This window comes from Argiope bruennichi, chromosome 9, assembly GCF_947563725.1.
Source record: "Argiope bruennichi chromosome 9, qqArgBrue1.1, whole genome shotgun sequence".
In the NCBI taxonomy this organism is placed as follows: Eukaryota; Metazoa; Arthropoda; class Arachnida; order Araneae; family Araneidae; genus Argiope; species Argiope bruennichi.
Genome location: NC_079159.1, coordinates 21,906,583 through 21,932,178, shown reverse-complemented (window position 1 = coordinate 21,932,178; position 25,596 = coordinate 21,906,583). Strand labels below are relative to the sequence as shown.

Sequence of the window (25,596 nt, the reverse complement as noted above, 5' to 3'; positions counted from 1 at the left end):
AATGGTTTTTTTTTCGATATCACATTTATTTGATCCATTGCAATACTAGAGAAAAGAGGAATTAAAAGAGAGAAATAAAGGATGGAGTTGATGGTTGAGTGGAAGGGTCTTCTTGCAATTATTTATTTTTGGGAGAAGATTTTTTTATAAAGGTTGTTTAAGTAATAAATTGTCTTATGTATGTGCAGAAATTTCGTATTTCAGATTGAAGATGCTGTTTGTAATTTCTCTATGTATAGGCCTGCAGTAGTAGATAATATATGCAAGATAAATATATTTCTTTCTTGATAAAATATATTTAAGTTTTGTTTCTTTATTTAAAAAAATTTTAGTACACTTTTACCATTACTATTTTTCTTTTTACTAAAGTAAGCAATCAGCAGGGACGTTCAAACAAAATTTATATCACTGTTATTAAATAATATAATTACAAATAGCTTGTTTTTATTTAAAAATAAAATTCACTAAAATTCTCCTTCATCTTTATGGAGCTAAAATGGCAGGAGCTTTTACATGATAGTTTAAAAATTTCCCCTTCAAAGTATTGGTTCGTCTTTAAATTCTATAGTAAATTAATTAGTTTTGGAATATGATCAGAGAATAGCCAAAATCATTGATAATAGTTCAGACTTTTTGCTGATTTTATTTTCATTTGCGCTTTAAACTCTCCTTTTTCTTCTTTAATTCCTCCATTAAAACATAATTAAATGCATTTTATTCTATAATGTTTCTATTAAAATTACTGACAGAACTAATTTCGTCTCGTGAAAAGTTAATCCATATAACAGCTACATATGCTAATTTAGCCTTGTAAACAAGCTATATACACGTATATTTCTCTTTCTAATACTAAATTCGAAGAGCTGAGTTTAACAAATATCTTCAGTTTCGTTCTAATTTAATTTACTTCCCTGATAATTTAATTTGAAACTTCTCTCTAAGTAATAAAACTACGTCCTTGCTTAATAACTCACATCCACTTCGTAAATCTAATTCGGTATAATAATACGTTTGAAAAAGTATATGGGGTGATAATTATATTAAGAAACAAAGAATTTAGTTCACAAAATACTACGAAGAGCTAGAAATAATTACTCTATTATAATTTGGAAATGAGCTTATGAAGTCTAGGTAAATATGAAATAATGACATTAGCTTTAAAATGAGAGTAAAGACAGGACATAACAAAACCTCCTTATCATGCTAGATATTTTTAAAAAGTTTTAGGAACATGTTATAGCAGTGAATTTTGTCCTATTTATTTCATTTAGTTAAATTCTGGGAAATTTGTTTACATAAAGGGATTTCAAGGGAGTAGCTACATTCGAAATTTTTAATTACAAGCAGAAGAAGACATTAGAGGCTGTCCAAATTAATCTAATAAGCCAAGAAAAATACTGTGCATTCGAAGATTCCATTTGAATCCACATTAATAAAGACTGAAAATCTTCAACTTATCATAAATAATTAATTATTTGCTTGTGTTAATAATATTTTCCAATATTCCTATGTGAAAAATAATATTGCAAATTAAATTAAATACTTGCCTTTTAATGAAGAACTTCACAAAAGGGACTTTTAATAAGTATTACAAACTTAATAAAATTCTCTTCAAAATAATAATGCACACCTTAATTTTAAAACAAATTATATGTAATAATAAATGTTTCTAAGAAACAAAAATGATTATACATTATTCAAACCATGAATACTTTCCAATTGGCATTCACAATTCTTTATCCTTGAAATTTTAAAACAATTTTTTTTTTAACATTTAACATTAAATTTTTTTTAACATTTCTTATTACTATTTAAAACTTTTAGATATCGTGTAAATTTGCATTTTAAGCATTCAAAAATCTTAACAACTTTTATTTCTTATAAATACCTTCATTGTACCACTTTTAATTTGAAGCAACAAGCTCATATTTAATACTTGTTCCATAAAATCTCAAACAAAGTAGCAACGTAAACAAACTAAAAGAATGTAGATTATATTTAAGTCAATTTATTTGTTAAACTCCTTAAGTAATTTTAATAATAATGTCAATTTTGAATCTTGAACAGATACATTTAATTTAAAGCATAGATTATTCAAGAAAAAGTTCCTTGGTGTAAGATGCGGTCCAATGCACAAAATGGAAATGTATTTTAGGAATTAATGTGAAAGATCGGTGTTAAAACTATCCATACTATATAGTAATATATTTCAACAAATATTTCAGTGTCGAAACATATTTTCATCAGTGTTTCACCTTTTACATAATAGGACTAAGGTTAGATAGGTTTTAAAATGAACAAACATAATTCTTTTAGAAGTATTTCCTGCTGTTTTGGTTAACTTTTGATACGTTGTAAAAATAAAATAAGTATAATATGATGGCAATTCAAAAATTTTCTCTTCTTTCAACTTTAAGTAATGACAAAATAAGAAACATGATATAGCATTCAGTGTAATTTGAGTTACATTCAGAGATTTATAAAACATATATTTCTCTTTTTGATTTGCTGTTGTTTCTTATGGCACTTACCACGGACAAGCCCGCTGTTCAAAGACAGCCGATTTAAGCCTAAGGGGGAGCGCCACTTGTTTTTATCGTACAGCCAACTTGGGCCAAGAGTACGACTTGACGACTCGCGCATCACTCATTTGCTTGCACAACCCCTTTTTACAGGAGAGCACATTCACACATAGAACAGAAAGAACAACCATGCCCAAACCGGGTATCGAACCCGGGACGCCCCGATTACGGGGAAGATGCGCTACCCCTGTGCCAGGACGCCGGCTCTTTTTAGTTCATATTGTTCCATCTAGGTGGCTTTCGTATTTAGCAATACCGGAGAAAGTATAGTCGTACTCAAAATAACATATATCGATGTAATAAGTTTTAAAATTAACAAAGTTAATTATTTTAATAGCGCCTCATTCTTTTTAGTCAATTTCTGACATGTAAAAAGTCATATAAATATAATATGATGCCATATATATTTCTCTTCTTTCAACTTCAATACATTAATTAAGAATCATGCTATGGTATTCAGGTCAGAGATATATTCAGAGATGCTCTGCAACTCATTTTGGTTAAATTTTGATTTAGAATATTCTTAGAAGATGGTTTTCATATTGGCAGTTCTAAAGGATGAATAATCTTACTCGACCTCTACCCTCGAACCATCGACCTCTACATTTCCCAGTAAACTATGACTGTAAGTAAAGCATCAGTATGTGGATATTTTAAACGGGACTCTATTTTCCCTAATAATCCATCCGCTGAAGTATTTTCAGCATCCCGAGTATGCATCCGAAATATTTTCATCATCCCAAGTATGCATCCGGAATATTGCCATCATCCCAAGTATACAACCGAAGTATCGTCATCATCCCAAGTATGCCACTGAAGTATTGTCATAGGTGAAAATTTTCTTGTCTGAATGCAGCAGACCTAAATTCTATAACCTGTTACTCCGACCGGCCTTAGGACATACGAAAATATTTGAATGACCGGTCCGCCACTACAGCAACATTGGTGGAAACTGTGGTTGATAGTCTTAAGGGCCGACCATGGTCCTTAGGGCCGGTAGCCACGGTACAACATTTCCCTTGGGAAGTACTTCCCGTCATCGATTTGAACCTCTGATGCGAGCGCACCTTTTTCTGTACCCACCAGAGTGACGAGAACCAAACATCATACCGGTAGATTCCATCATTAGGTGGACCCCAGTTGGAGTGAATATGCCAAAGAGTTCTTGAAATTCAAAATGGTATCTGCCTGTGTTTCATGAAATAAGAAACTTCCAATAAGCTCTGCATATTGTTTTAGTTTAATTGCAGTGTATTTGACATGAGAGACATTTATAATCTTCGAAGACGCAGAATGAAAAATAATTGTTTGAATGCTCAAAGCCATCTTTGAAAATGCGTAATAATCAGAAATACCATGTATACACGTTTCTACAGATGAAATATCCCGTGATAATGTCGCATATTATACGTTTCTATTGCAAGAATTCCGTGCATATTTTAATTTGTTGAGTTCCTGCAATAAACGTATAATTTAACGACGGTAAATATATACAGCATTTAGTAAGCACCTGCACCAAGTGAAACATTAATCAATCAAGTATAAGAAACTAATATAAATTGGTTTTGAATTATTTGGCAATTATGAAATATTAGGAATAATCGATTCATTTGGCAAATCTATTAACTTCATGTATTTCACAAAATGTAATTAAGCAGGTTAATTATAGAAGCAGAACACATTGATTCATATCTCTGAATTAGTTTAAAATGAGTGAGGTAATTCATTAATGAGCCCGGCTTTAAATGGTTTTATCAAAACATCATGGCTGGAAAAGTTTGCCAAAATATATTTTTGCAACACGTCTTGTCCAAAGATAATAAATCATTAGATATCCGCAGATATTTGTAAAACGTCCTCCAAATATTACTTATAAAACGGTGTTTGAAATATTTTGCTTTACCAAATTTTCGTTGGATATATCTATTCCAATGCTTTTTTCCCAAAATTAATGAATCACTTTTATCCACAAATATTTACAAAATATCTTCATTACTAAATTTAATTTGCAGTTACCTAAAATGTTACATTTTATCTCACCTTCATTAAAGATTAATTTACTTTTTTCCCCAAGTGATTTTTTTTTTCGTCTGCAAAGTTTTTATTAATTTAGAAAGTCTTAAGTTCTATGATTTAATTATCTAACGCTTCGTTTCTTCTTACATTTTATAAAAAAATAGGAAATTAAGAAATAAAGAAACTGCGAAAAAAAAGATATTACATTCTGTAAGGTATAAAATATAGGATAAATATACATACATACCAGGTACATATTAATCTAGTACAGAGGTTATTAAACTTTTTTACATTTTTTACCACATCAATAAGAATTGAAAATATATATCAACATGAAAGTATTTTCCGATTAAAAGTAAATAATTCTAAATGTTAAGAAGACAAGATTTATGTATTATATTTTTATTTTAATCATGTCCCATATGTTGGGTTTTAATAATAATAAAAGTATTTCCAGCACTGATACCGTTTTGAATTCATTTTAAAAAGTCATTTGAACATTTCGAATAAAAATTTCATTACAAAACATAATGAAAGGTATATTAAGAAAAAAATATGTACCACAGTTTGAGATGAATTGTTATATCGCTTTTTTCGAAATGAGTTAAAAATGTAGTCGAAAAAAAGTTACTTTATTTAAGAAAATATATTGTAAAAGTTAAAATAATATATTAGAAAATTAGCGTATTGTTAATGCTTCTAAACGCTTCCATCTATAGAAATATCATGAGTCTGTGATCAAATAAGAACTCCGACATCAAAGATTCAGTAAGAAACTCAATAAGTCAGACTTACAATTAAAACCAAGCTGAATACATTTAAAAGACTTGCAACAATTGCAAAATAAATTTGAGCAGAAATCGATCCATCGATCAAACAACAAGTATTTTTACTATCAGTGTTTATTCCAGTTTAGCAGAATATGTGAGTGAATTTCTCAAACATTTCCCTCTAATTTTAAGAGAAACGATGTAAAGTGAATCCATAGTCGGCATTACCCTGGCAGTGACTTCAAAACTTCATGTCATTAAAACAGTAAGTAGAAGAAAATTTAGTAAATACATTGTTATGGAAATCTTCCGTTACATGTAAGGTGAAAGAAATCCAACAGGTTGGATAATAGGAAATAATGTTTATTCAACATAGAAACGTGGTTTAAGCACACTTCAGCAAAAACTAGGCTGAAGTGTTCTGGTTAGCATGCTATTTATATTTTAAAAAATAATTTGCGAAGAGCCGTTTTCCAGTTATAGTCACTATATAGATTTCACCAATTTTATTTCATGGGAGTAAATACTACCAATGGCCTAATTAATTCCATATCAAATTATTGAGTCCCATCTTCTAATTCTGAGAAATACATCAAAAGCTTTACTTGTAGCTCCTTCTCCGTTTGAAAAAATCTTTAAAATAGAATTTTCAAAAAAAAAAAAAAAAATTATGATTGAAAAATTAAAATGGATCATAAAAAATTAATGTCTTCTTTTGTATAACATTCACATAATTCATCAACGGAAATTTCAAAACTTCGAATAATAATTAATGAATCATGATGAAATAAAAATTTCAAAAGTTCGCTATTATAGATAGATACGCATCCAACAAATGCCCATCATATCCATCCTATAAAGCATATTTATACAAAGAAGAAGCTGTAGGTCAAATTGTTATTCTATAGAGCGCTTACATGTAGAGAACTTTACTTTTATTGTTAATAGTCATAAAGCACTATAAATAAAGCTAAATAAGGCCTGAATTAAACGTTTCATGTTTTATAATAAAGTATAAAGACAAAAAAAAACTATACCATTTCTACCATTAAATATCAAACTTACAGAAAAAAAAATGTATTATTTTGATTCGTAAGATGAATTGTTTCGAATATGTAAACTCAAATGTTGAGACACAAATGAGATTCACTCACAGTGGATATCCAGAGTCACAGATGCTTCTAAGGGCGGCGATATTTTGTTGTTGGTTGTCTGACAAGTGAGAGTGGCCATTAGATCTCGTCGCTGTAGTTTTTCGATAAAAAGCTCGTTTCTTGTAATCCCTTGCTCCAATACTTCGTAGCTGTCATCGACAACTCTCCGACTGCGCCACCAGACGAGAGACGGTGTAGGTTTGCCTGCAAAATAAATGATAAATATATTTATATCTTATTTTTCAGATTGAGTTGTTTATGTTATGTGTCTATGATTTGAAACTTATCAGCGTGAGAAATGCGACCGAAATACTGTGCAAATTATATATTAGAGATGTTACTATTTTGCTTGTATAAAGAACTGTGAGATTTTTAAAGCAAATAATTTCTTATTGATTTGCTTTTTTATTCCCACATGTTCAGTATAGAAAAAATACTACGATCGTCAAAAAAAAAATAAAAAAAAAAAAAAAAAATTCAAAGTGAGATTTTGACTAATCTACACGTTTTAGATTTCCCTGAATTCGAAAAACACATTTTTTGTGAAATTTTTTGTCAGTTTATCTGTGACAAAATTAGTTGATGACGATGATGTCGTGTCCGCGTTACCACGGAAATGGGGTGCAGTATACGGGGAGAGGGGTGCTGAGGGTAAAGACCCCTGAGGACCCAAGGGCCGAGGTCTGATTTCCAGCTCATACGAAGATGAAACACACACATTCGCTTGCACCACCCCATTTTACAGGGAGGCACATTCACACACCTCACAGATAGAACACAGATTAAGAACAACCATGATCGAACCGGGACTCGAACCCGGGGTCCTCATGATCACGCTACCCCTATGCCAGGATGCCGGCGACGAAATTAACTCAAAAGAGTTTTAAGCCAACGGAATAAATTTCATATACGGCCTTTGCACCAAATGTGTAGATATCTAAGTAATTTTGAGCATGATATCTTCAGAGGAAGTTTGTCTGCCTGGCTGTAAAAATATAAATTATGATACTACAATAAAAAAGAACAAGTTGAATAAAATTCGGTAGGCATATTTAATATCTATAGTGTAAACACATATCAAAGTTGAAGTCGATGAGGATTCGATGAGGATTTGAATGTCTATCGGTCTGTACTTTCAGAAACATGTAATCGTGATAACACAACATGTTTACACACATGTAATAACATGATAACACATAATAACACACATGTAATCGTGATAACACAACATGTAACATGTAGATGCAACGAATTAAATGTATTAAATTTCATATGGAATTTTGACACTACATTTGTATTCTTGTGTCAAATTTTTGTTTCATTCTTGAAGAAAACAGAGTATAAAGCACAAATACATACGGACATCATATATATGGCATGCGGTTAATAGTACATACATATGACATGCGGTTAATAGTATCGATTTTCGGATACTATTAACCACATGTCAGGGTTTAGGCACCAGAATATTCGCCAGATATGTACGATAGATTCAGTAAAAATGCCAAATTCAAGCTAAACATTAATATTTCTTAACTATTGTACGCCAGTACCAACCAAATTCGTTTTTTGAGCTAACATCTTTATTAGAGAGTAATTGAGATTGTTTTGGGGTTTGCGACTGTCTTTGGTTTTATGATATGTTTATATTTCAAAAATTTATCATTGGTACTTACTTTTTCAAAGAGAGTTTTCAATTAATTTATAAAATTCATATTCCATTTTGTATATTGGAACTGCATATTCCAGAAGTTTGCTAACATTAATTTTTAAAAAAATACATATCCCAGAGGTATTCCAGAATGTACCAAAAATTATCTAGATCGAATTATAGCTTATCTATAGATTGAAATAAATCATAGTAAAATGTATTACTGAAACGTTTTATGTTTATTTGTAATAATACAAGTCAGTAGTGATGTTAACATGTTTGTAAGAATTACTATTAGATTAGCCTATTATATCTTATACATCAGACTTTTTAGGTAGTGCATTTAGAATGTGAGACAGATTTGCGGTAATAAATAGGGAATATTTTATAAAAGTCAACTTGGTAAATTAGTCATTAAAAACATTTCCCAATGAGTATATCGTCTTTGGCTGGATATTGGCTGATAGGACCAGTGTTAGCATGAAAGAAATTGCAGACAATGAAGTCAAGGCATCTTGAAATATAAAAGTTAACAGCAACACAGTGTGAAAATTTTGGAATCATTTGCACATACTGCTTCGATAAAAAAGATGTATCTTTATAACAAATTTATCTAAATATTCAGTTTAGTTTACCAAGTTCTGGTCAAAATTATGAATATGAATTTCCTCACATGATTGTTAGCATTTATGAAATCTCGAATCGTTTTTATACATCTCCCTCTTCAGTAAACATCTCCCTCACTTTTTAAGGAAGATAAGTGAGCATCTTGTGACATTATAGGACATATGTTGAAGAATGCTAAGAATTGTTTACAATGGACCTAAAAAAGAATTATAATAAAGATTTAAATCCAAAATAAACCAATCGCTGTAATTTTCTTAAGAGTAATTAAGTAAAATTTTAAGTAATTTACTTAATTACTAATTAATGATTTTTAAGTAATTGCGTGGATTTTCAAAATTTTCAAAAGCCAATACAGTTTTAAATCTTCGATTTTTTTCACGTTATAAGTAATTTATCATTAATATTGTGGGAAATAAATATAAAAATAAATCAATGCCGGATGTATTTAATATTAAAAATAAATTAAGTTCAGAGTAATTCAATAAATCCTTAAGTTTGGTAATTTTTAGTTACTTTTTACAGAATTTGGTTACGAAATGGCAATGACAGTTCTGATCTTTGTATCAAATTTAGCAACCGTTTGGCAAATATGGCAACAAAAATGAAGACTCTGGAAAATTGAAGAATTATAGCCCGATCTATATTTAAAACCGAGACCAGGGAATTCTTATGGAAAATTCCATGTGATATCGCGTTTTGCCAGGAGACTGTGAGGCGAGACGGTTAAGATAAGGATACAATTCTCTCTCTAGAATTATGTTTGTTGAGATGGCTGTTTAATACGTGAGCGTTACTATAGTTTTCAAATATAATTTACTATATGAGAGCGTTATTGGTTTCTTCCAAGGTATTTTGTAAATAAATACCTGGGCTGTGTTTCTTAACATCCTGTTCTGCGATTTTTTACGTGGTAAAAAAACGCTGTTTTACAGCAGCAAGAATTGCTTTCATCTTACACACACACACACACACGATGATATCTGAAACAATTAGTATGCGATAAAAACATTTTCTGAAATCTTCAACAAAAGCAATATTTCCTATTTGAAATTTTATTTTAATCAGTTTTTAGTTTCTCTTACACAAGATATATCAGGAAAAACATTCTTTTTATCAACAAACCTTTCAAGATTTTAAATTTCACAATGGGATGCAAAGGGACAACTTATTTTCATAAAGATTCAGCTTAGATTATTAATTCTTAGAAAAAAAAATAAGCAATAAGCATTTATCTCTTGTAAGAAAAGGAAATATAATTAAAAATATTCTATGAACTCTTAACCAAAGCTCATCAAAAATCTTTAAACCCCCTAAAATATATCACCAACAACACATTTAATTAATAAGTCCCACATATAAGACCATGGATTAATATTTATTTTTTTAAAAATACGAAAGGAAGTTGTATCGTGCGCTTTTTAATATATAATGATTTTCAATTTCTTTTCAAATCCTATCTAAGAATCTATCTAATAGTAAAAGAAATGATAAAAATATCTTCAAAGTTTCTAATTAAATACATATCATAAGAAAAAGCATTGTTTCAAATTGCGTTGTACAATTATTCCATTTGACAACATTTTTTTTTCTCATATATAATAAAAATACAAAAGTGTTTACCTTATTTCTCAGAAATCACTCCAACTGATATTCTATTAGAAAATTTTTATTACAATCTAAAGATTGAAAATTATAAAAATCTTTAATTATGAAATTCTTTGGATCTTTAAAAAAAACTTTGTGTACTCTTTTACCCTTGGGATTATTTAAGACAAAGCTTGAATATCCTTCTAAAAATTCTAAAGAATGTCTGCTGTTTTTTTTCAAAGAACTCTTTCGGATATATGCTCAGTTTGTTTCGAGACTTTACTTTCGAACATTATTTCACAGGAAAGACGGATCCAATTTATTTTCAGAATTGCAATTGGAAAGATTTATTGGAAAGTTGCTTTTGTTGCTGAGTTATTTATCTTTTCCTTTGCAATTTTATTTTTCATTACATTGACTTAAACCTTAAGTGTTCGCTTTTTTAAAGTAAATAAAATAATAATTTCGATAGTAAACAATCTTGGAAAGCCTATTTCTTCAGCAGAATCTACAATTTAACGTGTTATTTTAAGCTGAAGCTTTTTCTTACTAGTATATTTTGTGTATAAAATTGTTCAACCATGAAAAAAAGAGTAGCATTTTAAAGAAATACGTGATTTTGAAGTTTAAAAGGAAATAAAATTCTAAGGAGATTTCTCTTTTATAAACATTGTAAGTACTTATAGATCAAGATAAACGAATATATTAAACACAATTTCTGTAGATAAATATCTTGTTTTGATCTCTGATGATAAATGGTTTTAGTTCCAAAATAATAATAATAATAAAATATTTATTCTCTGTTCAATTTAATACGTTAAAGTATTTGATTGTTCCAAGTTATCTTCATGACACATTTATTTGGAATTTTGTATCTTGTTGATTTGCATTATTTAAAAAATGATATTTATCTTGGTTTCTTTTGTTTCTTATATATATTTAACTGTATACAGATAAATTCAAATGTTTTTTGAAGCAAATTACTTGGATAATGTTATTTTTGATACAGTGAAATAAACTTCAAAAAATAATATCAGTCTTTATAGATTTAGTAGAACACATATAAAAACTAACATAAACCAGAGAGGGGATTATTAAATTGAAATAGAAGATATGAATATTTATTATAAAAGCAAATACTGCTTGAAAGAGAAGCAGGATATAAAATGAATGTTTTTATTGCATTGGATTTTACATAATTGACAAATTTTCTAATGTTTTAAAATTTATGTCATTGAATGATATATTGATAACAATAACGAAATAATCCAACAACAAATAATTTTAATTAATCACATATATAACTATTTCAAGTATATTTATTCAAAATCCATATAATAATGGATAATGTTTTGTTTATCTTTTGAAAATATGATGTTGAAATGTGGCTATGAAAATCTGGTGGTCGATAAGTCTAGTTCCAGACTGAAATCTAAACATGGAAATATTTTCTTAATAAATAAATATTCACAGGAAATATTTTCTTGTGAATATTTATTTATTATATTAATTAACAATTATTATATAAACTGAATTCGTTAAATTCTTTCAGTTGAATTTATTCATTGACTGAATACGTTGAGACTTGATTTCCTTTGAGTCTCTTCTTTGTGTTGTTTTGCGATGAAATGTTGTCAAGGAGTTAACTTTTTAACTAGCGTAACATTAAAAACTAGCTGAAGTGCTCGTCCCGACACTTTCTCGCATTCTTTCTAATAAAGATAATATCCCTGGGAACGCCTTGTACCGCATTCGCGTATAACAATTGCAAAATATTTTTAGCTAGTTTTTAGCCATTTTTATTGAATACATCGTGTGATCCTTGGCGATAATTAACTGTCATACGGTTAAAAGTGTCCGAAAGTCAAATTTGTGTTTTAGATGTGTTTCTTCAATCCGATTGAAACCAAAGTTTGATACAGAACTGCATTTGTAGTCACAATATATATATATATATATATATATATATATATATATATATATATATATATATATATATATATATATATATATATATATTAATACATTATACATATATGCTATATGTTATACATTTCCAAAACATTGTATATCTATTATATATCCAAAACTTTTTTTTTGTTTCCAATCCCAGCTTTCTACAAAGGAATATCGATCTTCGATTTTATTGTGAAGGAACATTGGCAATCTGATGCTTGCGCACAAAGCAAAATATAAATAATTGTATTTAAAAAATCTTGTTATTTTTATCTACGATTTCACCATAAAGGGGGACCGACAACCTGCTTGTTTCGTTTTTTTATAAAAACAAAAGACATTTAAAACTCCTAGCACATTTTAAATATTATAATCGTATCCGTAATGGATTTATATGTATTATTATATAGACATAGCACTCTCTAATTTTCCAAACTATTTTGCACTTTCGATAAAATTAGTGATATAAGTTGTTCTGTTCTTTCTTGTTCTAATCTTGTTCTGACATTTTGATATGTTGCCAAATGAAAACATTAACACTATCTGAACATTTTTCTAAAATATTTACATCATCTCAAAAATACAAAATCACGTATTACAATTTCTCGTCATCTGAAACAACAACAAAAAACATGCTTTTTTATTTATTATGGTCTTTATCACTACACTCAAAAACGATTAACTTGTCGTATACCTGCCATATACTCTCTGTACATGAGAAGACTGCCATAATCATCCCTTGTCACCAATGTAACACCTCCTCCATCTCCACATGATACGCGTGCTCATTCATATGCCCTAGCAATAATGCACTGTAATCTAGTTATGTCCAGTGAGATATTGTATGTGTATATTGGGTGGATTTCCGAAACTTCGAATTTCAGCCAATTCAGATAGCCTCTGATTGAAGTTAGTTTGGTTTGACTGAAAGCTAGATTGTTTAGACTACTGAAGATTAAAAGGCTTTGTTTTAATAAGGATTTATTGCAGAAATTGTGCAATTATATTCGCAGCAAAACAAATTGACCACAAAACAAAATTATAAGAATGATTTCTTTTTTTTCTTTGGGGAACTAGTTTTATTTCATGGAAATCATTTTTTTTATTATCAAATTCTTCCATTATTAAATGGTAATGAGCACTTGTAAATAAATCGCTTTTTTCCCTTTATTGCCTTTTATAACTAGACAGAATTTCATACTTTTTTCGATTTTAAAATATTAGCATCGATTTGACGCATGATCATTATGACCTTCATATCATAGAACAACACAAATCATCGTGTTGTGGAGACGAAGGAAAACTAGATTTATAATAACTGTTGTTTGATTCGTTCATTTTTATTTAAAGACTTAAAAGCTTTCGTATAATAATTATTTCTATTGTTGTCTTTCTTATTCATTTAAAAATATGATTTACAGTTAGAAAATGCGTAATGCGTAGGAATACATTCTATTCTTTGAAATTTAGCAGATCCGTACATTGCTTTGCTCATTCATATAGTGTTTTAATCATACAGCAGTGGCCCTTTCTTTAGTAATAAGATTTTGCTCTATTTTTAGAAAATCAAGTTGTTTACTGCACTGCCATTTATCAACAACTCTATTAATAATAACCTCTGAGCGTGTGTTGACGCCTTACATTATAGATCATTTTATCTTAAGAGACCAAACTAGACACATTTTTACTTTGGAGGGTGGGAATGTGCACTTCGGAGCTGTTCTTTAATTATTAATATGATTTTTTTTTTACTCGAAAGTTAAGGGAAATTTTAGTGTTTACGAAACGTTTACAATAGAAAAATGATTTTAACATCTTATAAACAATTCGCACTGTTGATTATAATATTTAATCTTGGTCTCTTTCCCTTAGTTATCAAGATATGAAGGTTCGGGTTTTTTTTCATAATTAAGTTTCAATATAAAGCCAGTTTTTTTTTTGTTTTTGTTTTGTTTTATGTAAAATAAAGTTTTAAGTTCAGAATCAATTAATAATAGAAATATTGTAAAACAGTTTCATCTTTAAATGATGCTGATTTGTAATGTAATATATTAGGATGCGTAAACATTAAAACGGAAATATAGGTAAAATGCAAAACACAATGCAAACTACAGAATGATGTAAGACTTCCGAAATAATGTAAGTTATATGTCAATCAAAATTTGAAATTTCAAACTATTTTATTAAAAAATCAACTGAAATATTTAGTAACTAAAACTGAAACAACAAACAACTGAAATTAAAAACAACAACAACTGAGCTTTTAAACAACTGAAATATTTAGTAATAATTAGGAACTTAAATATTTCGTAATCTATGCAAAAAAATCGTTCACCAAAAATGCAACATAGTTATAAATAATTACTAAAATGCACCAATAATTTTTCTTTTAGTCATCTTCGTAAATTTAATTAGATTACAAATGAAATATTAACTTCCAATGGATTGAATTCGATTATGGCTTTATAGCTTCGAAACGAAGCACATTTAATCCCTCTTAAATATTAAACATATTCTTTAATACTCATATTCATTATTTAGTCTTATCAATTTTCAGTTCATAAATTTAGAAATTATGACTCCCGAATGTAAATTTAACGGATAAATCCTTTCTAAAATATTATATTATAAAACGTTTAGTTGATTATTTTGCAATATTTTACTCTGAAAAGTTTAAATGATGGATAAACTGTAGATATTACCTAATTTAATAAATTTTATATGACATTCATAAATTATTGTTTTAAAGGAAATTTCTATCATGTGGTTTTAATTCTTGAGAATACTTGTAGCTGAAAATTTAAAAGGGCTTTTATTTTGCATTTAATGTCCTTCGCAGATTGTTTTACATGTTCTTATATATTTGTTCTGAACCCATGAATTTATTTTCATAATATTCATCTCCATACCATTTATGTCTGAAATATTTCTTAATTGTATTTTTTTTAATTTTGAGATTTGAAAAATTTAGATTACATTCATATTAATGTACCTTTCTAAAATACGCTTTTCTTCCAAATTTTTAATCTGTTGGTCAGAAAAAAAAAAAAAAAAAAAAAAAAAAAAAAAAAAAACACTTGAACATGTAATGAGTTACGTAAAAGTCAAACACCTAAAATAACATATTTGTATTCAATTACATTTAAGAGGCCTTTGTATTAGATTACATTTAAGAACAGAATAAAATGATATGGCATTTTCAGGGTATTTATTGTATTTCTTTCCATATGTGATCGTAAATGACATTTAAGGTATCTTTGCATCTTCAACCAAGTTAAATTTACTTAAGTAATCAGTACTTTTATTTAATTACAAATTTAAAGACCAAAAGTATTTTTATATATTGTATGCATAGATTAGACTCATTATTACCCTAGAAATTTTTTTTCAGACAAAGCCACAAATTAAATAGACATCCTGCAAAATCAAAACTTGCAATCGCAATCTTTCAATCATTAATGTATCTGGAACACTATCTCCCAGTTAAAACTTTATAAATTGATTTTAAGGAAAATAATACAATGTTTGTTGTAGTCTTATTCTTTAATTATGGCAATGCAATAAAATATGCAATTTAATATCCATGTAATGATTTACAATTTGGGAAGTGAAGTTGAAGGAAATTAGTGCCCTTCCATGAAATAAAACAGTATATATTCGACATTTCGCAGGAAAAAGGACACAAAAATTGAAAAATGTGAAGAATGAAATGAACATTTCTTATAATTCATTTGTAATATGTGATATATCACCATAATAATGTCCGTGTATCACATTTCAGTATAAAAAAAAGTTTTCTCCTTCATTTTTTGCTGCTTGTAGATTAATTGTTGCAAGAATATTCCTTTTTATTCTATTGAGTAAAAACGTTGATTAGGTATTACCTTTTTAATCAAACTGAGAAAATGGGCACAGCACAACATTTTCCCGGGCAACTTCAAATAATCCATGGATGTTACTAAAAAAAAATGTATTTTTTTAAAAGAAAGAAAACCGATCAATGGAAGCAAGCTCTAAGCCGTTTTAGTATTTAATGAAAAAGATTAAGAGATTAAAAGACATAGATTAAATTAATTAAATGAATTCTTTTCTCTGGTTGTTATAAAAAAAAGCAATTTTTTGGTAGAAATTAATAGAAAAATTAAATGTTTTTATAATTAATTTCAATTTTATAATGATATTTATAGCAATTATATTTGCTCTAAAAATAATTAATCATTTATTTCGAATTCTGACAGTTTAAAACAAATACTAATTGCTTATAGGAATGCGATTAAAAAATAAGATAAAAAATAAATTTATTTCTGTTGTTACTGCATGTTAGCTGGCATACATTTTAGGTTATTAACTATATATTAGGATATAATTTATTATTAGGATATAACTTATATAACATATTATATTAGGATATAATTTATATATTAGTAAATAAATTAGTTTTGTATTTAACATTTTCCGAGTTCTGATATTTATTTTCAATATTCTTAAATATCGCTTTTATATTAGCGAAGCAAAACCTAATAACTGTTTTTTTCTAAGTTTAACTAAATTGCGAGATGTAATAAGGAATTTTGCTTTTTATATACCGTACACACATCATTTTCATCTTTTCTCTGACACAAAATTATAAATGGAAACGAAAATTGTAAATCAAACATAGTTTTATAATATTTGAAAATTATTTATATACTTTAATTAAAAACTATAATTTAAATATAAAATAATTTTCATCAAAAGGAAAGGCTTTCTAAATTATCTTACTCCAATCCAATGCGCTCTTGAAATCAGTGAAATATGTTGAGTAGTTACTTTCCCTAAAGAATAAATATGCGTTACCAAGTACTGAAAATTACCATTTTTGATTTTTTTATTGAGCTGAAATAATTGACGTTTTTAATCTTGCCTTCATCTTTTTTGAAATACTTCATCATTTTAATTTTTATTTCATCTTTTTAAAGTAGTACTTCATCTTCTCAATCTTTACTTCATTCTTTTAATGACCTTTATGAATACTTCTCATAATTCAAAAGTGCATTTATGATAAAATTGCAATGTCTATTCATTATAATGATAATGTTTAAAGATTTTCTTGACGACATCTGTTGAGTAATCCAACTTTCATATCAGAAATGCTATAAAAATTTTTCTTTGGCTTTATGAAACGTGTCGGATTTCAGATTTCAAAATGACTGTAGTAAGACAAAATGACTTTTACATTTTTTTTTATTATTATTATTATAAGATATTTTTAATGTTAACGATAAAACAGCTTTAACTTTTTTTGACGTTAACCATTAAATAATTTTGACATTAATGTTTTAACATTTTTTTAGCGAATCCATATTGCAAATTTCGGTTACCTTATTTTCATTTTTGCTTTAATAAATGTAGAATTAATAAATGGCTTTGACATTTTTGCAATAATAAACGCCGAAATAATTGCATTTCAAATTCAATAATTAAGACCTTGTATATAATTTACATATAATTTAACTAAAATGCATGACTTTTCATTTTTTTACTAAAAAATATATGTGTTTTATATAGCTGTATAGGCAATTTAGTAAAAAGAATTTTTGTTCTTTTTTTTATGAAATTTTGACAAAACAATTGAAATGTGACAATTGGCTACATTGTGAATTTAAACAATATCTTAGGGACATAAATCACGTTATAAAAATTCTTCTATAAAAATAAAAGTCCATTTTTATCAACATGTTTTTCACAATAGATATAAAATATTGTTATAGTATTTTTAATGGCAGAATTATTCATAAGACAGAAACATTGGTATTTTCCTAAGTTTCCAGTTTAAATCTACAAGGTGTGTTCATATTAAAAGGTACGAAACGAGTGGATAGAAATGAAAACATTATTCAAAGTATACACCAAAGGTCTAAGCACAACGATCCCATTGATTAACGAGCCGAAGGGTTCCCTGTTCCCAGAATTTCTATGGCCATGACGAGACAAATCTTTCACATTTCTTCCTTGAGTTCGCCATCCGAGTTGAAGCGTTTCTTCAGGGGACCAGACATTTGTAAATCGCAGGGTGACATTCCGAACTGTAGTGAGGGTGGTCGAGCTGCTCCCACTTGAACTTGGCCAGTTTCTCCAAACTCCAATAGCCAATTAGCAATAGATACATTCTCCATTCTTCTTGCAAATCCTCACATTAAAATCTCATAGATCAAGGCGCATGTAGGCTATGACGGGAATGAAGCGACGTACAAACTGGCCAAAATAGGTGCAAGTGCTAATCAAGATCGAAATGTAATGAAGCTTCCCAAATGTCATCTGAACCTAGATGATGACAAGATGGCAAAAGGAATGGGAAGAATATGAAACATTCGGTCCACATTCAACATAATACCAAACGTTTCTCTCTACGCGGCCAACTGTAACAGAGGGAATGCCTTTTCTTCACTGGACACGGTCCATTCTCGACATACCTATACAGATTCCATCTGGCCAACTCTGCCACCGAATGCTTACTGAATCTGTCATGGCACATGAGAAAGCCAGAAACAAGTCTGGAAGAAGAATGATACAGGAGAGTGGCATCGAATACCCTTTCATGCGGCAAGATCCACTCCATACTAAATCATATTCATACACATGATTTAGTTAGGTCTTCAAGACTATACATGTTATTGTATAGTCTTGAAGACCTCTTCAAGACTATACAATAACAGACCAAAATGCCACTTGTCAAAATCAGGCGAAATTACTCCTTCAAAAGTGCTCAAAATCCCGTCAAAAGTGCAGTTCTCACAAATGAAAACAAAACACAGGACCCAGACGGACTCTACAGATTTTTGACTCTACAGTGCTTGTTTATATGCTTATACATGTCATACAGATGTTCACAATGTAATTTTTCAATTTTTTCCTTTTCATGAGTGATCTCATTTCCCTGTAAGTTGAACCCATAGTCACCATTTGTTAAAGTATTCTTGCCCCCTCCGTTTAGTTATTACTTCATCAAAAATTGAATACAGTCGTGTAGGATTTGACACCGATGTGATTCTCTCTGGAGATCCTTCTATAGTTTGTCGTCTCTTTCTTTCCGCTACTTTTTTTCTTTTTCTTCTTCCTTCCATCTTGTGCTCTTCCAACTGATTAAATAATTTAGTGTTATAGGCACCGGGGCACAGGATGGCATTATGTTATATGTGATCCTGGAGACCTGTGGACGTGCGTTATCATGGGACAAAACCACACTTTCAGTTCGTAGCCTCGGTCTTTTGTTCTTGATGTACCTGCGTAGTCTTCGGAGTGTCTCACAGTACACATCGGAGTTAATGGTCCTGAAAAAGCATCCGAAAGGGGAAGAGCTTCAACTCGAACGGCGAACTCAAGGACGCTGTGAAGGACTGGGTCTCGTCACCCCACAGGAACAAGGAATCATTCGGCTCGTTAATCAGTGGGATCGTTGTGCTCAGACCTTTGGTGTATACTTTGAATAAATCCTTCATTTATATCCACCTTGTCGTTTTGTACCTTTTCATTTGAATACCCTTGTAATTCCAATTCCACTCTTGTCATATATCGGTGCATTCTTCACATGTTTCTCAAAACGCAATTAAAAAAAGATTTACAATCACTCATTGCTGCCCTCTGAAACAGTAATGTGAAGCTTATAAATGGAAATAAAAATGTGTTGCTAAATGGTTACATGATGATTGAAGGTTTAAGACTATGATAAGATCATAAGATTTAGTCTTGGAAGATTTACCTAGACATCTATCAACAACAAATAAATTTTAATATATTTTGGTTGTTGTTTTTCAAGAAATGTAATCTATATTTTCAAACTATTAATTAGTGTTTTATAAGACGATTTTATTAAATAAATGTCTTTGAGTCAGAAATGAATTAATTGTTTTTTTCTTTTCACACTGAAGGATATATTCATTTATAAAAGAATATTTCATTAGATTATTATTTAGTAACACTGAATTAACTTTACTTTTGCTTACTAAAGAAGACGAACTTATAAATTTCATTCTAAAATAAAATTAAAAATGTCTCACTGCTTGAGGGCTAATTAAAAATTTCGGAATTCTGTGCTTTATCAAAAGTTTGTAGCAATAAAAACCTTTAAATTCTTAATATAAAAAAAATGATATTCAGTACTTTGAAAAAAAATAGTAATTATTCTTTCAAAAAATCTAATAATTTTACATAGTTCAAAGCAAGTAATTGAATTCTGAATGCATTTAGAAAGAAAAATACACTAAAAGAAAATTAGAAAAACTATTTGCTCTAGCTTTTTCAACCAAATTTGCCCCAATGAATGTTATACACACATTAACATTGAAAAGTTAATTAGCATTAAACACACAATCAGGCAATTAAAGCATTTGACCTTCAGAAATCTCAATAGTTGATTTTTTTTTTTTTTACTCAGAATTCTTCACGCGTGTTATGCTGCATTTAAGATTTAAAAAAAAAATACTTTTTAATCTAATCAAGAAAGAATTATTTGAAATTTATAGTAACAGCTATGTATTATGCTAATAAAAATTAGTAATACTGATGTTTAGAATTGAAACGTTTATTAAGCTATTTATCAACTGCCATTTATTTTGAATTATTTATTTCCAGCTTACAATTCAGAGTTTTCACCTTTCTTAGTCATTATTTTTGATCTGCAATAATAGTTAAGAGATTTATGTTTATTTTATCTCTTACGAAATTTTTAACCGTTTATTGTTACAATCAATCTCTTTACTCTCTTACCGAGCTATTTTAATGAGTGCTGCTGCTGAGAGTATTCAGAGTAAATATCTAATGGTTATCAGCGATCATGACAACCTGTTTACACAAGATGCACATTCCGTCATCGAAATACAGGTATCTGTATCTGGCACCACTTTCAAATTCAAGGGAAAGCGAGAATCTGTTATTAATTTTGCAATTTCTCAACCACGCACCTGTGATGCCTTCTCTTGGATAAATGTAACGAAATGATATCTTACATTAATCATATTGTGTTCGCAATTTATTTTATTCCTCCACTTTAAGCCTATTTCTGAATTATGCAAGATGATCCACAATTCATCTTACTATTATAGAGTTGTATTAAGTGAAGTGTGTGGAAAATTATAATGGAATTATTAAATTTTTAGTGATGCATGTTATTTATTTCCAAAAGACTTTTTGAAATGAAGAACCAGAGAAATTCTTTATTTATTTTGATTTTGGTTATGGTTCTAAACTGAGATCAATTGAAAAACTGCATAGTCTTTAATTAATATAATGAATGTGTTATTAGGCAATTTCAGAAGAATTTGAATTACTAAAGTATTTAAAAACTGTGTGCTATTTCTATACTAGTTCTATATTTCAACTGCAATTGATACGTTTTAACAACTACGATAAAGTCTTTCTGATGGAATACAAATTATTTAAATTTACAAAAAAAAGTTCATCTTAATTCAAGATTTAGTATAAAATTTACTAGGCCACATTTTTCATTATCCAGTTATTTTACCGAAACCATTTTCTTAAGAGAACATTTACTTTCAGATTCATTAGCAATATTTCATGATCATAATGAGCTGTCCGTATTGAACAGACCTTTATAATAAACGAAACCAATAACTCAACTATGACATTAAAGCTCACGTCAGCAGATCCAACGTTCAGATACAAAATGCATCCGTTATGCCAAAGTTGTAAAATATGTTTTCGCAACAGATTCACATTAGATTAGAGTCACAAACGCAATATTTCACATAAGATTTGCAATAATTCTCACAATGGAGTCATTAAAATGTAGAGAAAGCAGCTAATCCCTGATACTGAATTTCAGTTTAGTTCTTCCGCACACTTCTGCAAAATCAGTGACAATCATCTTACTCTCTTACTCGGATAACTCTCCTTAATTTCAGATGATATAACAGGATAAACATTTATGAAACAGAAATTACTTTATAACACACAATTCTACAGAAAAATTCATATCATGTTTATCATGTTTTAAAACTAACATGATGTCGCTCTCAAATTATACCCGAAATGGAGGGTTTTAATAACTGTTGACAAAATGTGGTACTGAAATAATAAAAAAACATTATTCCAAGATTATGAAAAATAGGCAGATTTTTTTTTTCGTAGAATTATTATTGAGTAAATATAATTGTTATTTTATTTAGAATTATTGATGGGTAAATATAATTGTTATTTTATTTAGAATTATTGATGGGTAAATATAATTGTTATTTTATTTAGAATTATTGATGGGTAAATATAATTGTTATTTTATTTAGAATTATTGTTTCGTAAATATAATTGCTTTTTATTTAGAATTATTGATGGGTAAATGTAATTGTTATTTTTTTAGATTTATTGTTTTGTAAATATAATTGTTATTTTATTTAGAATTATTGATGGGAAAATATAATTGTTATTTTATTTAGAATTATTGTTTCGTAAATATAATTGTTATTTTTATTTAGAACTATTGTTGGGTAAATATAATTGTTATTTTATTTAGAATTATTGTTCTGTAAATATAATTGTTATTTTATTTAGAACTTTTGTTTCGTAAATATAATTGTTATTTTTCAAAAATTCAATTTATCTAAATTCATTAGAAAGGTTTTCATTTAAAATTTCAATTTTTACAACATTTATATACAGGGTTGTCCAAAAAAACTTCCCCTATATATGAAACCATAGCGGCCTATCCGCTCAACCAATCGAACCAAAATTTCAGACATGGCGGTTTCAAGGTATGCGCTGGAGATTGTGATGATTCTAAACAACGCAGAGCTCACGGTTACGGTTACAGTGAGAGAATTTTGAAATTTTCGAATGGCAACACCCACTTTTTCCTTGCACAAATTGATCAGTGTATTGAAAAACCACAAATGGCGTTGGAACGATTAGCGTGTGATGAAAATTGCCGCCGTAAAGCATATGCAAAAAAGAGCATTATAAAGGAATAATGACAACACAGAGAGTAAAGAGAAAAAAGTTTTTATTGGAATGGAAAGTTATAATTACAGGTTTTCAACGTGTTCCTCTTCGCAGGCGACAACGCATTGCATTCGGGAGAATGTGGACAACAATGCCGAACGTAGCATGAAAGGAGGAATCTGCATAACTTCACGTGTTATGGCATCTTGCAATTCTGACACAGTTGCAGAATTCCGTTATTCCTGAATTGCAGCAACGAAATGTCATTAGGGACATTGTATGGATGCCAGATGGGGCTCCTTCACACGTTTCCCAATGTGTTCGACCAGTGCTGCAACAACACTTTGGTGATAGTGTCATCTCTAGTAACTTTGCAGTTTCGTGGCCACCGCGATCCCCCGACTCACTCCTATGGATTTCTGGTTCTGGGGTTATCTGAAATCTAAGGTGTATACGCCTGGTCTACGAGAGGTGCCAGAATTGCAAGATTTCATAACACGTGGAGTTATGCAGATTCCTCCTTTCATGTTACGTTCGCCATTGTTATCCACAATCTCCCGAATGCAATGCGTTGTCGCCTGCGAAGATGAACACGTTGAAAACCTGTAATTATAACTTTCCATTCCAATAAAAACTTTTTTTCTTTTTCTTCTCTGTGTTGTCATTATTCCTTTATAATGCTCTTCTTTGCATATGCTTTACGGCGGCAATTTTCGTCACACGCTAATCGTTCCAACGCCATTTGTGGTTTTTCAATACGCTGATCAATTTGCTCAAGGAAAAAGTGGGTGTTGCCATTCGAAAATTTCAAAATTCTCTCACTGTAACCGTAACCGTGAGTTCTGCGTTGTTTAGAATCATCACAATCTCCAGCGCATACCTTGAAACAACCATGTCTGAAATTTTGGTTCGATTGGTTGAGCGGATAGTCCGCTAGGGTTTCATATATAGGGGAAGTTTTTTTTGGACCACCCTGTATATTAGTAAGTTACAAAATATCAGCTCAGATAGTTTCAACAGCAGTGCAAATGTAAAAAAAAAGAAAATCAAAATCACTTTGAACCCCATATCACCATATTTATTTTATTACAATAAAACTTTACTGGTAAGACCATATGCCACCGATAGCCGTCTCACTTTATATATAAATATTTTTAGAAGTTTTATCGCCTTAAATACCTTTGTCATGGAGATCCAATGAATGATGCAGAATAAAGAAAGATATTTGACTGGTTTATTGCAACTATTTTTTTTTTATCTTTGAATATAGTAAACAATCTTCCAGAAATAGTCTAAGAGGAAACTCGGGGTGAAGAGAATTATCGTCTGCCGATCAATCATCTCAGTACTGATAAGAGATTTCTCGTAAAGACATGAGAATGAAGTTGAAACTTGCGTTAGAATAAAAAGAACAAAATAAAAGGCATTGATCTATATCAGGACTAACACCACTCTCAACATAATTATTAGTCAAGCTGTAATTGTATCAAAATTATACATATGAATAGCAGAATAGAAAAGAGAAACGAATTAATTTAATATTTTCTTTTCATTATTTAAATGAAATAATTGAAATAAAGATGATTTCCCTAATTACTTTTTCAATTTTTGCTTGATATGGATTTAACATAAGTCTCGATTATTTTGTCTAATAATTTCCTGAGACAAGCACCCAAGATAAATGGGGAAAAATGAAAATTTTTATTTGTTAACTGACTGTATAGCATTTACATAGCATTCAATCTTTACAGGACAAATGATGATGAAATTCTCCAGATTCCATCAATTTCAAAAATAATTTCATGCACCAATCTTAAAATAAAGTTTAGGTTTCCTTATAGGTATATGAAGATCTGGTCAGTTTCTAAAACTGAGGAAGAAATCCTAATGAGAAAGAAAATAATAATAACTTTTCGAAAATTCGGGAATTCTAGAACTAATTAGTTGGTAAAGTCTAGTTCATGGTTCATAGATATTAGTACATGGCATTTTGAGCACTGATTACTATGACTAATCAGTATGTGATACGGCAAGATTAAATTTAAAGTTGATATCAAAGGAAAGGAAGAGGAGAAAGCAGTACAAAATTTCTTTTTACAATATTGTTATTCAAAAATAATTTTACTTTTTCAATTTTACTTGTAGTGGAGCTATAAGCAATGTTTATCCAAAAATTGAAGTTTCAATTCGTGTTAAGAAAATGTCTCTAGTATTTCCCCATTTTTGTGGCATGATAACATATTACTCTAGAAGGTGGAACTGTTCTGCAAGAATGGAATGGTTATGTAAACGATTGAATCCCCAAAAATGACATATGAAATTCG

General features: G+C 29.2%; 1 protein-coding gene across 1 annotated transcript in view; it reads right to left on the bottom strand.

Moving 5' to 3' along the window:
* Positions 1–25,596, bottom strand: part of LOC129984900 (synaptogenesis protein syg-2-like) — a 170,145-nt gene that overhangs the window by 104,798 nt on the left and 39,751 nt on the right. Inside the window, exon 3 of the mRNA XM_056094854.1 lies at positions 6,523–6,726. Within this exon, the coding sequence (XP_055950829.1) occupies positions 6,523–6,726 (204 nt within the window). The remainder of the gene's footprint in view (positions 1–6,522; positions 6,727–25,596) is intronic.